The sequence below is a fragment of the Erpetoichthys calabaricus genome, chromosome 15 (genome assembly GCF_900747795.2).
Source record: "Erpetoichthys calabaricus chromosome 15, fErpCal1.3, whole genome shotgun sequence".
Lineage (NCBI taxonomy): Eukaryota > Metazoa > Chordata > Cladistia > Polypteriformes > Polypteridae > Erpetoichthys > Erpetoichthys calabaricus.
Window position 1 is genome coordinate 65,023,324 of NC_041408.2, and position 19,095 is coordinate 65,042,418.

Here is a 19,095-nt window from a genome sequence, read left to right on the forward strand (position 1 = left end):
CTGCATACAAAGACCAGGACAGAAATTTTGAAAATGGCAATTCACTTTATTATTAGTTTTCCTTTCTAGATAAAGTAATAAAAGACATAGAAACTTTTTTTTTCATTCACAAGTTTCCAAATTGACCTTTTTTTAAATTCAGACACATGAAAACTGTAGATTTTCATCTGAGTATTATCTTTAAACCACAATGTTACTGATTTAAAATGGCATTTTATATGAAAAGATCTTATATCAGCCTATGAAATGTCTACTTCTACTTCTATGTGCCCCTGTGTTCTTAATCTGAGTATACCAGATTTATTTAATTTGCATCTAACATTCAGTTTGTTGGGATTAGCCTCCTTTACAAGGCCATTGAAAGTTACAAAAAATGTAATTTAAATTAGAAATGTGATTTCTTGTAAACTGGACTAGTAGCTAATACAGATGATCCATTGCCTATATATACAGTATAAAAATTACAGAGCACTCAATGGTATATGAAGGCACTTGTGAGGTCCTATGCTCCTTCTCATCCACTCATATCTGGTGATGTTAGCTCCGCATGATAATAAATTACAGTCCAGACTCTTCATGTGTATCTCCTAGCTGGTGGAATGAGCTGCCCACATCCATTTGAAATTCTGAGTTCCTTAATGTGTTTAAGAAGTGTTTGAAGATGCTCTTGTTTGGTGATTTTCTGGCAAATGGTATTGGCTGTTAGGTTTTTATTATCTAGAAATTGTTCTGATTCTCTGTGGTCATAAAAGATCCCTGTGCACCCTTTGAAAAGAGTAGGGTGTATCCTGATGTCCAGGCTAAATTGCCCATTCTGGTACCCTAATCATCCTCTGGCTAACTATCTCTTTCACCCTTTCATTACCTAATAGATCATGTGTGGTGGGTCTACTGGCGCAAAATGGCTGTTGTCACATCATCAAGGTGCATGCTGCACATTGGTGGTTGAAGTGGCTCCCCAGTTCACTGCTTTGAGAAGTGAGAAAAGCACTATATAAATGTAAAGAATTATTATTATTATTATTATTCTGAGCTCTTCACTTGTGGTGATCAACTTAATAACCTTCTCCTATGGTACTAGGGTGATGTACTGAGTTAGCCATTTATGGATCCAATGAGAAGTGAAGCAAAATGACACCTCTTATTGGCTAACTGATGTTTACTTACTTATGTTGACAACTTTTGTATGTTGCTTTGGATGAAAGAGTCTGCTAAGCAAACAAGCGTAAAATGTACATGATAAAAACTGTCTGACTCGAATATTTGTAATTCAACTTTATAGCCTAACCACACAAAGAATGTCTTGTGCTGGAAGAAGATTTATCTTGTAGCATATTCATTTCTGGTTTACCTTACAACCTTCCTTACCTGGGAAAGGAGGTGTTGTACAAGTTAATTATCTTTATAGTATGGTGGTAGAAATCTGAGAGCATTAAAAGACAAACGTTTTTGTAAAAGTACCTTCCTTATCTCTTTCTTTGCCAGATGCTTTGTAGCTATTTTTGCCAGATGCTTTGTAGCTAAAGGCTAAAGGTGTCCTGATATTATTTATTAAGACTGATATAAGGAGAGAACACAAAAAATTGATTTAAATTATATTGTAAGCTAATGCATTCAATTGTAAAAATCCACTTAAAGGTCTTAAAAGAATCGACACAAAGCTGCCACAGGCAATCCAGTCAATTAAAATAAAAAATCGCTTAAAAGACCCTAAAAAATCAATACAAAACAACCACAGGCATTAAACAGCACACCAGAGCTGAACATACAAGCTGATTTTGTGCTCTCTTTATTACACTCATTTCATATTAAGGGCTATGGCAATCATAGACAATGGGAATACTGCTGTTACAGCACAAGATAAAAAAAGTGCCGTATTCACAATGGACTGCCATCAAATTCACCGGAGCAGATGCTGTTTTTCCCTTGAGGCTCAGCAAACTTAGGACAACAGGCAACTTTTTCTGACACAATTGCAACCATCATCGTCATGTATTCTTTACCAGAAAATGATTGACTCCTGGACTGCTTTATTTAATGCACTGGTTTGTTCCTTTTGTTTGTTAATGTTCATGATTGCACTAATATATGTATATGTTCATGATTTGCACATGATTGATTAATATACCCAAAGAGTTTCCTTCTCTGTGTGGATAGCTTGAGCATTATTTTTCACTGATTGTTTAATGTGGGCAGTCAGTAGCCCTGCTGGTGTATCCTGTTACTTTAGAGCTTCTGTTGTTCAGCTATATCAACCTTATACCCATTCTACTCCTTGAAACCTACTAAATTGTGTGTGTTCTCTTATAAAAATCATGCATACTTCATACTCTAGTATTACCTTTGTTGTACTACATTTCTTTTTTTAGGATTTTCACCCCATTATTTAAACATAGCTGTCTATTGTGAACAAAAGACAAAGAACTGCCCTATACCTAACCACAGCACATGCCTAAAAGGCTTAATGAAACAAAAAAATTTCTCTTAATAAAATGAGAAATTCATTTAATATAGTAAGTATCCTGCTCTATAATTGTCTGGTGCCCTGTCCAGGGTTGGTCCTTGCTTTGTGACCAGTGCTGTCAGATAGGCTGTCATATCTAGTGAACATGAAATTAGATTAAATGGGATTAGTAAATGTATGAGTAGTTATCATCAATATGTGGATTTGGAATATACTTAGTGAAGAAAAATCAAACCATCACATGTGAGCAATATTCTCACGTTCATGATGAGTCTGTGTTTCTTTGGGTACACAGCTGAACATTATTTTTCTTTTTATTTTAAAGCTTGTCTTCTGCCGAGAATGTAAGGAGGAGTTCCACGAAGGTGACTGCACAGCTGTGAGTGGAATAGAAATGGGTGTTACTTCAAAGGTAAACAAAATCGCATAGATTTCTCTGTCACTAACGTGTTACAAATGTCACAGAGCGCCTGGCATTCAATGTGCATTAGTCTACCCTGTGTTACTGAGTGGGGAAATGACACAGTCAAGAGATACGAAAAGTTAGGTCATCCCATTAATGTCCACTAAATGAAAACAAAAACAGTGTACGATAGTACAATTTATTTGCTAAGGTTCAAAAGAAAATTGCCTAAGTAGGCAAAGGACAGCCACTCTTTCGGTGCGTCTTCTTGATCAAGATGGAGCTCTTTCCTATGTTCAGCTCAGTCCAGTAATAGACACCCTCTTCCAAGGAGCCTGGGCCCTAAAGTGCTTTGCCTGGAAGGGACAGAGTTAGTCGCTTTCAAAGGGCATTTTCTCTGAGCTGTGGTGGGAAAGGGAGACAACTCAGTTAACGATAGTGCCCCTTCTTGTCCTGGGGTGGTTCGACATATTTTGATGAGTCCAAAGGTGCTCTTCCAACATGCTGCTTAACACCTGACACTATGTTTGGCATCTTTAGCAAACTCATCTGCTTATTGTCTTTTTTGTTTAATTGAGAAACCAGTTTGCATCATCATTTTGAAAAAAATGCTTTAAAATCTGTGCAGATAATTGGATTAATTGTATTGCACCATTCCTTTTTGTTAAGTCAAATAAGTCACATTTTACAAGACTTTGTTCGAAATAAATCAACCCCCACCCATGAGAAAGAGAGCTAGGCCAGCAGAGTAAAACTTTTAGCTAGTAAAAATAAGTAAATAGATAAATTAATAAATGAATAAAAATAAACAGAGTAAAAAAAGGGGAAGAGAATCTGCTTCTCCGGTACTTTAAAAGCTTATTCTAAAATATTATTGATTAGATCCTGCCAGGTTTTGAAAAAGTTTTGCACAGATCCTCTAAGTGAGAATTAGATTTTTTCAAATTCAAATAGTGTGTATTGCACCATTCCTAACAAACAACAACACAAGGTACTTGCAGCGCAGTTTAAAAATGACTGTTTTTCATACATCTGTTCAAACAGTGCAACAGGAGTGGTGACTGTGGTTTTCTGGCCAACTTTTCTACTACTGCACCACACTGCCTGCCAAAAGGGCAGGTCCCATTGAAACTTGTTAAGGAAAGTAAAACTCATCAGAGTTAATGAAGATACAAAGACATTCACAATGCAAAAACCACAGAATTTGGCCAACAAAGTAGTTAATGCTGTACACACAGATGAGAATGATTAATAATCAATAGCCAGTAATAAATTTATTGCTATGTTTAGTGAATTGCTTTAAATACATATTGTTGTGGCTTTCTCTGAGTTTGCTATCTTCAAATTACACTTTTGTACCCTGCTTTCTTTTAAGGCCCTGTCACATTACATGTTTTTCCAGTGATTTTCTGTTGCAGACTTCATTTACGTAATCTTAGAAAGTTGAAGGCAGTTGCAGAGAATTCTCTGTGACTCTTCCTCACAAAATCAAACAGGTTTCATTCTGTTCTAAGTCCTGGGGGGTGGGCTCTGTGTGTGGGAGAGTTTAAAAACCTATAAGCATCCAGCCGGAAGTGCAATACATATACCGTGGTTACAAGCACAGCTGTTTTGGACCTCACAAACAGAAATGAGGCTCAAGTATTCATATAGCACTAGCTTTGTCAGGTAGCACATTATTGGCTGTCACAAAAAGGGTTAAGCTTGCAATGCTTTGGAAATGTGAAACTGTGCTGAATTGTCTGCTCAGAGTTGTCAAATTTGTCATACACTGTGAATTCTATTCATGACATCCTCCGGTAAAGAGATCAGTAACTGTAGTGATCAACTTTGACATACCCTATGACAAAACATTATATAATATACCACTGGCTTTAGCTAACATGACCCCAGTATTGAGCACCCACATAGGCTAGATCTTCGTTCCTCTCTGTTTGCTAGCCTAGTATTTACTAGACCACATGATAGTAGCTGGTGTGTTTTCCTTATATAAAAACAAAGAGGATGAAATGTGCATTCAACAGAGCAAATGTTGGAGAGCTAGGATAAGGAATCTGAATATTATTGCATAACCTTAGTTTAACAAACTAGCAATCATACATTTCTTTTCCAGTACTGTTTTAACCATTATATAATACATAAGTTAAGTGGTACCGTACTGTAGGTGCTAAAAAAATTGAAACATACATATTTGGTTAGCCAGCCTTTTTGGCAGTTATTTATTATGTGGAAGAATTTAATTTGGTGCTTCCCCTTTCTATTTCCATTAATTCATACAGTTAGTTTTGATTTGATTTTTGAGTAGCATAGTTAGCTTGTTTTTTACACCACCATCTTCCTGTTTCTGTTTTTGTATTTCTCCCCATTTTGTGAAAATATCTGTAAACATAATGGCATTTGTTTATTTAGATGCATACCTAGTATTTGCTGTTATGGTTGTCCCTCTCTCCTGTTTTTGTTTTGCCCTGCATTTACCAGTAGGCCCACAATAGACTCATAATGCATAAGTAAGCATGTGCATAAACAACCATATATACTCATGTATAAGTCAGGTCTTGAAACCCGAAAAATCGATCATAAAATTAGACCCCGACTTAAACGCCCATTCAAAAATGCAATACTCCTCCAATCTCGTGACAGTTTCTCAGATGCATCAAATTTTGTTGCAGCAGCGCGGTTAACAATTCCTTTCCCTACTTCAGTGACGTTTAATTTAAAATGAGCTTCATATTTTCTTCTGATCGAACGCTCCATTGTAGATCAGGAATGCTCTTGAAATAAAGGTGTATGAGGGTGTGAGATACAAAAAGGCAGTGTGCTCTGTGGTTACTCTCTCAGGTGGACGTTAGCATATCATAATCTCTTGGCATGAGTTTTCCGCATTCGACTTATACGACCGACATTATAAAATACCAGAAATTATATGGTAAAATCCAGTCCCTACTTATCCACAGGAGAACTTATCCGCAAGTATATACGGTATTATGAAATATCCTGCTCTTCTACATCACTTTTCATGAACTTCTCTCCCAAACAGACAAAACAAACATTAATTAAAATCATTGTATAAGTAAGATTAAAACATGATTGGAGGTAAACAACAGAGAATACAAGAAATAGCTGAGAGATTTTCAGAAACACTGCCTCTGGAAGGCACCTGCCCTGACAGATTCTGATAATTATAAGAAGGCTGAGTAGAAATTTTTCTACTTCTAATCTATAAAAAAGAGACAGATTTCTAATTAACAAATATCTAACAAACGCTTGCATAGTTTATAGAATATCTATTTTTTCTGGACCAGGTGAGCTTTTGAAAGAACATTGTGGAGCATACCTACAAACACGACATTCTTACTCTGTTTGTATTTTTCCACCTGATATTAATATTTTAAGTGAACCTTAGGCTACCACAAGTCCATCTTATCATCATCAGACATTTTTCTTTTTCTCAGAATAGGCTTTAATGCAGGAAAGAAAACATCTCTACAGTTTAACCTGATAGATTGGTGACACCTTGATAACACGTACATATTGAAACTCACACACTGATATTCCATTATTGCTTACATTTTAAAGTATAAAATGCAACAAAGTTCTTTAATTTTGAATTACAGTAACAATTAATATAATTGTTATAGTTATATAATATAATAAATAATATAATTAAAATAATTTCCCATATCTGCTTAATCCAATTTATAGCTCTGGGGTGAAATAAATAATTAAAAAGTAATGATCTGATACTTAATTTAAGGTTGCCACTGAAAGAAGCAGGGTGTGACTATGAGGTTTTACCTGTTGTGGCACAGAATAGTGAAAACTAATCAATTAAAGTGTATTTTTTGTTAACAACTAATACGATACATCTGGAGGATAGACTCTGGTTCTAGTGTTATAATGTGCCTAAATGTCAAAAGGGTTGAATTTGGCTTTTAAGATTTAAAAGGGGTTTTCATGTTTTGCTTTACTTCACTACCATTTCATTATTAACAGCAGTGTCATGGAGAAGGAGAGTGTTTACATGCTGCAAAACCTCATGTGGAGGTGTGTTTGGAAACATCTAGAAGGTGTGGTTCTGACAAATTGACCCCTAAACTAAAAAAATGAAGAAACTCCAAAACAGTGTTTCTTTAAAGAAATATATGCAGCCTAAGATTATATAAAACCCTCCAGCAGCAGGTTCGCATACAGCAAAGAGCTACTAAATAAAATATTACTTTGTGCGATCAATCTGGGAGTGCATACAGCATGGACTGTGCCATGGTGTTGCTAACATGTATTTAGGACCTGCCACTTCTAACCTGTTTTCTTTAGTCTTTCCAAATCAAACCCCCAGCCCCGAGGTGTAAAGGAAAGCACAGTGCTACCCTGTCCTATTTTTTTTTAATAAAATACTGTACTGTTATTGATGGACTTGCGTGTTGTGTGAGATGTTTCCAAAAACTGAGGCATGGATCCTCAAAAATAAACTCCATCCGTTCATTTCCTATTTCAATTCATTGAAGGGTCATGGACAATCAGTGTCTCTCCTCATAGCATCAGGTGCAAGACTCAAGCAAGACTCACTTTATTTAAGGTAAAATAATACAGTGGTGTGAAAAACTATTTGCCCCCTTCCTGATTTCTTATTCTTTTGCATGTTTGTCACACAAAATGTTTCTGATCATCAAACACATTTAACCATTAGTCAAATATAACACAAGTAAACACAAAATGCAGTTTTTAAATGATGGTTTTTATTATTTAGGGAGAAAAAAAATCCAAACCTACATGGCCCTGTGTGAAAAAGTAATTGCCCCCTTGTTAAAAAATAACCTAACTGTGGTGTATCACACCTGAGTTCAATTTCCGTAGCCACCCCCAGGCCTGATTACTGCCACACCTGTTTCAATCAAGAAATCACTTAAATAGGAGCTGCCTGACACAGAGAAGTAGACCAAAAGCACCTCAAAAGCTAGACATCATGCCAAGATCCAAAGAAATTCAGGAACAAATGAGAACAGAAGTAATTGAGATCTATCAGTCTGGTAAAGGTTATAAAGCCATTTCTAAAGCTTTGGGACTCCAGTGAACCACAGTGAGAGCCATTATCCACAAATGGCAAAAACATGGAACAGTGGTGAACCTTCCCAGGAGTGGCCGGCCGACCAAATTACCCCAAGAGCGCAGAGACGACTCATCCGAGAGGTCACAAAAGACCCCAGGACAACGTCTAAAGAACTGCAGGCCTCACTTGCCTCAATTAAGGTCAGTGTTCACGACTCCACCATAAGAAAGAGACTGGGCAAAAACGGCCTGCATGGCAGATTTCCAAGACGCAAACCACTGTTAAGCAAAAAGAACATTAGGGCTCGTCTCAATTTTGCTAAGAAACATCTCAATGATTGCCAAGACTTTTGGGAAAATACCTTGTGGACTGATGAGACAAAAGTTGAACTTTTTGGAAGGCAAATGTCCCCGTTACATCTGGCGTAAAAGGAACACAGCATTTCAGAAAAAGAACATCATACCAACAGTAAAATATGGTGGTGGTAGTGTGATGGTCTGGGGTTGTTTTGCTGCTTCAGGACCTGGAAGGCTTGCTGTGATAGATGGAACCATGAATTCTACTGTCTACCAAAAAATCCTGAAGGAGAATGTCCGGCCATCTGTTCGTCAACTCAAGCTGAAGCGATCTTGGGTGCTGCAACAGGACAATGACCCAAAACACACCAGCAAATCCACCTCTGAATGGCTGAAGAAAAACAAAATGAAGACTTTGGAGTGGCCTAGTCAAAGTCCTGACCTGAATCCAATTGAGATGCTATGGCATGACCTTAAAAAGGCGGTTCATGCTAGAAAACCCTCAAATAAAGCTGAATTACAACAATTTTGCAAAGATGAGTGGGCCAAAATTCCTCCAGAGCGCTGTAATAGACTCATTGCAAGTTATCGCAAACGCTTGATTGCAGTTATTGCTGCTAAGGGTGGCCCAACCAGTTATTAGGTTCAGGGGGCAATTACTTTTTCACACAGGGCCATGTAGGTTTGGATTTTTTTTTCTCCCTAAATAATAAAAACCACCATTTACAAACTGCATTTTGTGTTTACTTGTGTTATATTTGACTAATGGTTAAATGTGTTTGATGATCAGAAACATTTTGTGTGACAAACATGCAAAAGAATAAGAAATCAGGAAGGGGGCAAATAGTTTTTCACACCACTGTATATATATATAAAAAACTAACTAGTTTTAGTTTTCTTTGTAATTAGTTAAAAAACAGCTTTTTTCTGCCTTGAAGTGTTTGAAAATAAGATCAATCTTAATTTCATATGGTGTCAAATCAGTGAGCAGGCTATTGGAACAGTATACAGTTGATACACCAAATGAAAGTACAGGCTAAGTATGAGACATTTCACTATGTGGCATTTTCCTGGCACCAAGATTAATGACTATTCTTATCAAAGCAGTAAACATAACATTTGACTCCTTACACTAAATGTGTCGCATAATTTGGGCAACTTTCAGTTTTGACTGTTTTTATATTATCTCGATTGATCCTAGTAGGCATCTTTGCTTCTTATGTCAGACATATGGAGAACTCTGTGATTTACTGTTTTTGGTAACTCTTCTAGCGATGTACAGTTACCATGAAGTGGCATCCACTATAACAGCTGCCGAAGAAAACGGTTTACTTATATCTTTCCAATGCCTGCTGATTTCCAATTTTCTCATACATCCCAAAAATAAGCAGATCTTACTTGGGTGTGTGTGTCAGTGTGTCCTTTGTACATTTTTTTAGGAATAGCCTCCAGCTACTCATAACCTTGTAGTGGTTAAAAAGCAGCTATAGAAACTTGACAACAATGTATTTAGGTTAACGCATTTTTTAAAAAATGTTTTTTTTAAACAGTTCCATTTTTGACAATCAGTCTTGACTCTCTCTGTGTATTTTCTGCTTATTTGTAATCTTGCCTTTTCCACTATAGCTGAAACAATTAAATAATGAAGATTTAGAAAACATGAAAATTTAAATAAAAGAAAACCCTGTCGAGTATCTTCACCTTCGTCAACCTCTGCAGCATCTTCCCCGGCTTATGCATACCCGCATTTGCTTTCTTATGAATTTGTTGGAAATGATAGGACATCGAGGTCTTATGTCGGCATTCATAGACACAAGCTGCTAATCTCCTTGTTTAAGGGCAGAATCAAGGATACAAGTCAGATGACCAGAGGACACAAGATCATAATAATACATGAAAAGTGCAGAATCCAATTACAGTACATCAAAATAGAAACTGAAAAGTTGTAGTTAAAAAAAAAAACTAGGCCAAAACAAAAAACACTGTTGAGAGATGTAAAGCTGCTGGGGTAATCAAAACAAAAAAACAAAGCTAGACGCAGGAAGCAAATTCTACATTTTATAATGGAGTGTTGAGTCAGTGCCAGAATGATATTCAAACTATGTGACAAATTCAATTTTCAATTGATTTTGAAGGAACTCAGGAGCCAAGTGAGGACTGTGTAATTTCAGTTGACAGGAAACTGTGGATGAAGCATAACAAAGGTCAACAGGTGCTGCTAAAATATTTTATTTGAAAACTACAGTATATAATGTATATATTGTGGTGGACTGGCGCCCTGCCCGGGGTTTGTTTCCTGCCTTGCGCCCAGTTTTGGCTGGGATTGGCTCCAGCAGACCCCCGTGACCCTGTAGTTAGGATATAGTGGGTTGGATAATGGATGGATGGATAATGTATATATAGAATGTGTGTGTATACAATTACATGCTATTGTGTATCTCGAACTTTATAGAATAAGAAGAGAAGCTAGGTGGCTGATTTAACAAGATGTTCCAATGAAGATGATAACTAACAGCAGATTAATTTTAAGTTCAAGTTCATTGTCATCTATACACAATAGAAGGAGATTCTGACTTGCATGCTTCCCACTGACTAGTGGCAATTGTATAGATTAGATTCAATAAATTTTAATTCAACAACAGGAACTTCATACAACACAGATAACAAATTTTTCATCACAAAAAATATTGTAGTGAGGTGAATGGTGAGGGAAGGCAAATCTAAAAATAATTGAGGTGTCAACCGGGCAAAACCCCATTTAATTCTAACAAAAGAAAAAACTTCAAATGAAACATGCTGTCAGTGGTGCTATAATGACAGGCCAGTTGCCTTTAAAATCGATCACATGGTGTTCTCTCTCTCCAGTGAGACCAGGTCCAAACGAGACGCCACCCTCCATGAGCATCGCCCTGTTATACCAGATGGACTGGATGGGGTTTAACCTGCCTACAATCTAGTACTACTACTACTACAACTAAAAGTTCTATCTTCCAATTGGACTGTGGATTGCTTATGTGCATTGCAGCAAGACACAGGTGGCATCATCTTGGTTGTGTTCATTTGTCTCTGGTTTGTCTTTTGTCCTGTTGTGGGTTTTAGGGCCCTTGCAACATCTTGTGCATGTTTTTTTTTTTTTTATTATCATATTCTACTAAAAGCTCCATCTACTAGTCAGACTCCATCATCATTTTCATATTGTCTCCTCCTCTGAGGACAGCTATTCTTGTCTTAGTAAATGTTTCCTGAATCAGCTGGAAATCTGAAAGAGCTTTCAAGGGTGCAAGTGCACCACCTTCTGGCAGGAAAAGGAATTTCCTGCAGCCCTACTCTTCTTTTAGATGTTGGCATGCAGTCCCTGTGGCCCACTGAAGAAGTGGGTTAATACATGAGTGGAATAATTCAAGATAAGTTTTTTTTTTTTTGCCTAGCTTCCAATAATTGTGCTTTATGTTATATCTTACATACTTTTTTCCTTGTAGTATTTTCATGTAATTTTCTCATGGATGGCTTTTAACAAATACAAATAACACTTTCCTATTGTTTGAGTTATGAGTTATTACTGAGTTTTTTATTCTTTTCATTTTTTCTGGTTTGATTCATATATATGTTTTATGATTTTATTGTAATCACACAACATTCCATACAAATAGATCAATTTTTACAAAAATAGGATCGAAAATAAATCAACCCCACCCCTGAAAAAGAGAGCATGGCCAGCAGAGTAAAACTTAAAGCTAGTAAAAATAAGTAAATAGATTAATTAATAAGTGAATAAAGATAAATGGAAAAGAAAAAGAAAAGGGGGGAGAATCTGCCTCCTCAGTGCTTTAAAAGCTTATTCTAAAATGTTATTGATTAGATCCTGCCAGGTTTTTAAAAAGTTCTGCACAGATCCTCTAATTTGATTTTTCCCAATTTCAAATAGTATATAACATTAGTTACCCACTGACTTAAAAGAGGAGAGTTAGGATTCTTCCAGATGAGCAAGATAAGTCTACGTGCCAATAGTGTAGTGAATGCAATCACAGTTTGTTTGTCCTTCTCCACTTTAAGCCCATCTGAGAGTCCACCAAACACAGCTGTTAGTGGGTTAGGAGGGATTGTGACACCAAGGCTGTCTGAAAGACATTTAAAGAGTTTGGTCCAAAATTATGTTAATTTGGTGCAGGCCCAAAACATATGGTCCAATGAGGCTGGAGCTCGATTGCAACGTTCGCAGGCTGGATCTTGTCCTGGAAACATTTTGGACAATTTTAAACAAGACAGATGTGCTCGATATATAATTTTGAGTTGAATAATTGTATGCTTTGCACATATGGAGCTCGAGTGGATTCTCTGCATTACTACCTTCCACTCCTTTTCTGAGATGTTGAGTGAGAGATCCTTTTCCCACTGTCCTCTTGGATCTATGAAAGGGAGGGACTGTAAAATGGTTTTATATATTACAGAAATGCTGTCTGAGTCCTCAAGACTGATCAATATTTTTTCCAGCATAGAGGGAGGTGGGAGGTGAGGAAAATTGGGCAGGTTCTGTTTAACAAAGTTTCTAATTTGAAGGTAGTGAAAGAAATGTGTTTCTGGAAAGTAAAATTTGGAATGTAATTGTTCGTAGGATGCAAAGACGTCGTCTATGTACAGATCTCTAAGTGATTCATATGTATATTTTTGTACTTTATAAACTTCAGTTAGGTCCTGTTTTTGCACATGACTTACTAGATGTGATTGTGCTGAATGTATGATTTATGAAGTGGCTTATATTGTCCCAGATCTAGTACCCTTCCTGAATGCTAATGTGCACATCAGAACATGTGAAATGTTATAAACAAGACAAGATCATTTGGTACAAATAGATGCCGGAAGTTTGCTTACATTACTGCCATGGCACAATGCCTTATACTGCATAACAAAACTTCTCTCACGTGAAGTCAATACAGCTGACAAATTTTCCTGAATTAAATTGACAGGCTGAAAAATTTAAAAGGTGTTTTCACACAGCCTTAGAAAATTATTCCAATAATCCAGGCCACAGCCAGTTGTTCTGCCTTCCAAATACATGCTCTACTCTTAAAAAACACTTACTGTTATTGTTACAATTTAAATATCCTGCACACGCTGGAATATCTGAAACCTTGAAGCAATTCTTAGTTGTTTAATATAGTAATCTAGGTAAGGAATACAAGGTAAAACATGCAAACACTTACACAGACACCTCTTTCAGTCCTCAGCTAAATTCTGTCTCTTAACTAAATAGTAGATATCACCAGGCTTGGGTCCAGCACTTTAACAGCTCTTGAACCAAGAAACAGGTATATGTCCCCTTCTTTATTGTGCCCCTAGAGACCTGTAGCCATTTGTAAATGACTCAGTCTTTCTCTCATCACTTCATTCTGAATTGAGGAGAGTGGACTAGGCCAGCTGTACCTTCCGCTGTCCTTAGCTTGTCGTTTTTCTCAGCAGATCACAAGTGTTTGCTCACCAGAGTTTATTTTTCTCTGTTACTATTGTTCAGCCTATCTGGCTTGTAAAGAAAAGCTACTGAATGAGGTTGCTCTTTGAAATTCAACAATTTTCATGTTAGCACTTCTGCTTCACAAACCTGGAATTCTGCACTTGGATGTTGACTATGTGTTGTTTGTTCTCTATGTGGATTTTCTACCAGGTACTCCAGTTTTCCTCCCACATCCCTAATGTTGTGCAAGTTAGGTTGATTGGCTGTAGTGTGTGTGTGAGTAGGCCCTGTCATGGACTACCTATCCATTAATGGTTGTTTACTGCCTTGAGACCTTTGCTGCCATGATAGTCTCCAGCCCTGTGATGTTTTCTTATATTAAGCTGGTTTGTAGTACTAGGGTGTTGTACCGTGTTAGCAATTATGGATGTAATGAGAAGTCAAGCAAGATGACAAATGTTATTGACTAACTAAAAAGATCATATGCAAGCTTTCGAGGCAACTTATGCTCCATCTCCAGGCAAGATGTGAGCTGGTTGGAAAATGAGCGACATTAGTGGGGGACTTTTGTCCAAGAGAGATAAAACAGCATTTCTCTGTTCACCTAGATAAGGCATATCCACCATCAAGTGTGTCTGGGGGATTGGTGAATGAAAGAGGAAATGATCAAACAGCAGAGAACGTTCATAAAAGAGAAAAAAAGAATAAAAGAAAGTAATCACACAGTTTAAGCAAAGGTCAAGTATAAAAAAATTGGTCAAGAAATGGTCTCATTCAGCCATCAGCTAAGCTGTCTTAGTGTCCATCCAGCCATTTTTAGAGCCTGATCAGATCTTTACCTCTGAAACTGGATTTATTCACTACTGCCATTACTCTATGTGAAGATGCTCATAATGAAAGGGCAGTTAAGATCACCTGGTGACAGATAATGGCAACAAATGACTTATTTGAGTGACAGTCTTAAGGTAGAAATATTGTTGTCTTGAAATCATGATATTTGGTGTCTCTCCATGGCTCATATCTCCTTATATGGACCAGTATTTCTATAATAAATAATATGTTGAGGGTACTGAAAAATAGTAGAGTAGTATGGGTGTTAATTTATAAAAGTGCTGCATGGGTCCAATTTTTAGAAAAGAATAATGCAAAAGTGTGTTTCAAATCCATGAACACAGGCAAATGTGAGGTCTGGTTTGCTAGTTGGTTGAGCCTCAAGTATGTCACTTAATTGTCAACTAATTCTTTGTAACTTCTTCCAACAATTGAAGCTCAAGTCCTCATACTCTGTAACACACATTATGGTTGACCTAAAACATTTATTATGATTTTAATGAGTTACTAAATAAGCTAATACAGTATATGATGAGCAAAAAAGTATCCCACGACAATCTTTAATGCTTAATTGTCTACTGCTACTATCAAAATATAGCTTTTTAAAATAAAGTTATTCCAAAAAGTGTCATCAGATTTCATGGTGAAAATTTACGTCTTGGGGTTTTGTTTCCCCTGCTGTCAAGACTCATAGACCCAAAGACAAGAGCAGGGCTGAGGCAGAAGAATTCTTCAAGAATTATTTCTTGCGTCACAAGAGGGCAGCAAACACAATGATACTATAGCCCTTTTATAAAATAATCACATTTTGTATTTCCCACATACTGTAAGTATGGTTATTCTCATATAATGCAAAAATTACCTTTTGGCAAAAAAAAAAAATCATAAAGAAAAGATGCCAATTAGAGAGCTGGGATAATGATACTGTAAGTTAAAGGAAAAGGAAAAGTTACAGTCACAGTCTATGAAATGGAAAGCCTCCCTCAGAAAAATATTCTTCTATTAGATAGATAGATAGATAGATAGATAGATAGATAGATAGATAGATAGATAGATAGATAGATAGATAGATAGATAGATAGATAGATAGATAGATAGATAGATAGATACTTTATTAATCCCATTACTTCATTTTATGTCAGAAATACAATGTGGAAATACATGATGATAAAAAACTAAAAAAAAACAGGGCCATTGTTCTCAAACTGACAACGTGGAATAGCCTTGACCCATTTATCCATCCATTTTGTAACTTGTTTACCCAGTTCAGGGGTACCAGGAGCTGGTGTGAGTCCTGACAGTTATGTACGAAAGGCAACAACAAACTTTCAGCCAGGCACAAGTCCCCTCACACTCATTCACAGAGGCCCAATTTAAAGTCTATAATGACCAAAATATGGACTGTTCTCAGGTAACCCATACAGATATGCAAGGCATGTGTAAATTACACACAAGACACTGGTGCTGTGAGTAGCTGAACTTTGTTGATCACTGGCAGGCACACTAATGGAAATTTAAATCTGCATCCAAAACATATTAGCTTGAAACATTTGGAACAACATTTGGAGTCTCCTAATGACTTTATCCCTACTGACACAATGTGAGAGAGCCTACAAAAACCTCTGGATGCAGCAAAACTTCCTTCTGCAAAACAAAGATAAAACAGAAATCATATTATTTGGAACTAAACCGGAAAGGTTTAGAGTTGCTTCCTATCTCAACTCCGAGGTATTAAAAAGCCACAAATCTTGGTGTACATCTGGATGCAGATCTTAGTTTTAGTACTCATATTAAAACTGTACCTAAGTCAGCATTCTGTCATGGCAAAAACATCTCTAAAATCAGAGGTTTGATGTCAAAAACAGATTTAGAGAAACATATTCATGCCTTTATCTTCAGCAGATTAGACTACTGCAAAGGTTTTTTTTTCAGGCCTGCTCCAAAGGCAATTAAAAAATTGCAGCTTGTTTAACATACTGCCTGAATGCTCACTAAATCTTAGAAAGGTAACAGGTTACTAAAGTACTTAGATCTCCACATTGGGATCCAGTTACCTGCATTGGATTGATTTTAAGATACTGCTTTTAGTGTTCAAGTCATTAAATGGCTTAAACCCAAAATACATCACAGAGATGTTAGTTGAATATACATATACCAAATTAGATCCTTAGGAACTGGACAGTTGGTTGTACCCAGAATTAGAACTAAATAGGACAAAATAGCTTTTAGCCACTATGGAACATTCTACCTAAAGATGTTAGATATGCCCGATCAGTTCCTGCTTTTAAATCTAAATTAAACACATTTTTATTTTTTGTGCCTTTGGTTGATCCAGATACTGTGTAGTGACAAGCAAACCCCACCAAATTCACTTTGCCTTGAAAATTACAGAAATGTTTGCAACCTTCGCCAAGCTCCACAACATATATTGAAGTCAATGGGGAAGGAGGAACTGAAGAAGTTTTGACTGTATTATATAATGGTGCAAAGGCATTTAGAGTGTCCCCAAGGGCTAGGAAAAAGTCTTGACAGCATTTCTGAACTGATTAATGCGGCCAAAAATGTGATGTCAGCTGTAACACAGCCTCTGTGCCACAGACAATGAAAGAAGCAGACTGAATGATTACCACAAATGAAACACAACAGACAATCACAAACTAGCAATAAGTAAATAAAACAAAGGTCATTCGGCTGAAAAAGTGCCAGTCCTGGGGCACACATTAGTCATGCCCTGAAGTGGCGGTGCAAGACTGGCTTGTTCTACAGTATTGTTAGAAGTCACATCTCCAGGCCCAGTGGAAACATCTTTTTTGTTTATGTATTTGTACAGATGCATAGCAATTTTATCTTCCATCAAGGATAATGAAAAGCCTTGTAAATAGTAATAAATCTTCTGTTTTTATTATTTCTCAGCATGTCCGGTGTTTGGCAGTGCAGTTCCAGTAATATAGCAAGATTTTTGTTTTTTTTGTTAAACTCACGTGGAATGGAAATCTGCCAGTGTGTCGGCTACTGTCTTACCAGTACAGAGGTTTGCTGGGAGCATGCACGTTGCCACACCCACTACATAATGAACGACCTGGATTGGGACCCGAATGCAGCCATGCAACGGGTGACACCTCAGCACTACACTGGACCAGTGTGAGGGTTTCTTTTTTTTTTTTTTTATTGTGGCTGGAGTGCCAATCCTGCCACCAACCCCCAAGTTTTCTGTGCAAGTTGGAGGACCTGCTTGCAGGGCAGGATGCAGATTAATGTCATACTCAGGATGAAGCAATTACAGGTTAAGAGCCTTGTTCAAGGGCCCAGCGGAGAAGAGTCACTTCAGGCTTTTAAAGGATTCAAACCAGCAGATCCAGCACAGATCCCTAGCCTCAGAGCCACCACTCCGCCCTACTGTCTTACAGCAGGCATGCGTAAAAGTTCTGCGCATGGCTGAAACAGCTCTGTGATTTCATATTGGCCTTACAAAGCATCATGGGGAGCCTGGAAAAAAATGTTCACCTAAGCCCGCCACACGACAAATTTCTATGAAAATATTTGGCAAACAATGTCACTGGTGAACATGGCGTACTTGCTGTGAAAAATGCTTTGGTGAATTTCGTCTTTCAAAATTATTTGCACTAAACTACAACTGTATTACCTTTTGTTTCATTTTATTGAATTTTATTGTGTTTTATCCTCTTTTATGTAAAGCACTTTGAATCACCTATTGGTATGAATTTGTGCTATAAAAATAAACTTGCCTTGCATTAAGAGGAACTGAACTCACATACAGCAGCTTTCAGTGCACATGAAAGGCCTAAGTTACACATGGAACATTACAATTTCTGTATTAATGAACCTACTTTTATAACTTACCATCTTTTTCATTCTGTATCTATGAATATCAAGAAATCCAAGTAGTTTTTCATAATCTGGTTGCATCGTGGAGCAGTGGTAGGCAAATATCTGCATCTGAGTCATGGTCCAGTGAATTTGTGGAATTCCTCCCCATGTCGCAATGAATGTTTCACTGGGTACTCTGGTGTTTTCGTCCACATCCTAAAGACGTACAGTATGTTGTCAGTTAATTGGTGATTCTAAACTTGCCCCATATAAATAAGAGTGTGACTGGACCCTACCATGAATGGGCACTGCATCTGTTTTGATTCCTGCCTTGCACCTGATGCTATGTAGATTTCCAGATGTCTTTGCACTGGATTAAGTGGGATCTGAATGGATTGATGGATATTTATAAACTTTGATAATATTTTAAGATTGAATTATGGGATTTGTTTTATTGTAAAATGCATAATATTCAGTGTCCTTTTACTTTAGCTGTACAATGTAAAATTCAGAATTGAAGGTTTATTTGTAATTGCAGACATACACGATTAATGAAGAAGCTGCCAGGCGTGCCAGATGGGAGCATGCTTCATCTGAAACTATCAAGAATACTACTAAACCCTGCCCCAAGTGCCAGGTGCCAGTGGAAAAAAATGGTATGTGCTCTACTACTGATAAAACTAAAGAAGGATAGTGGTAGGCCATCATTTTAGAAGTGTTCAACACAGTTCTGTCAGATCACAATAAAATTTAAATATTTTGTACTCACTTGCTGGG

At 37.0% G+C, this 19,095-nt stretch overlaps 1 protein-coding gene across 1 annotated transcript in view; it reads left to right on the top strand.

Annotated features, from left to right (window-relative positions):
* Nucleotides 1–19,095, top strand: part of prkn (parkin RBR E3 ubiquitin protein ligase) — a 1,136,346-nt gene that overhangs the window by 1,109,654 nt on the left and 7,597 nt on the right. Inside the window, exons 10-11 of the mRNA XM_028821112.2 lie at nt 2,790–2,876; nt 18,857–18,974. Coding sequence (XP_028676945.1) covers nt 2,790–2,876; nt 18,857–18,974 — 205 coding nt within the window. The remainder of the gene's footprint in view (nt 1–2,789; nt 2,877–18,856; nt 18,975–19,095) is intronic.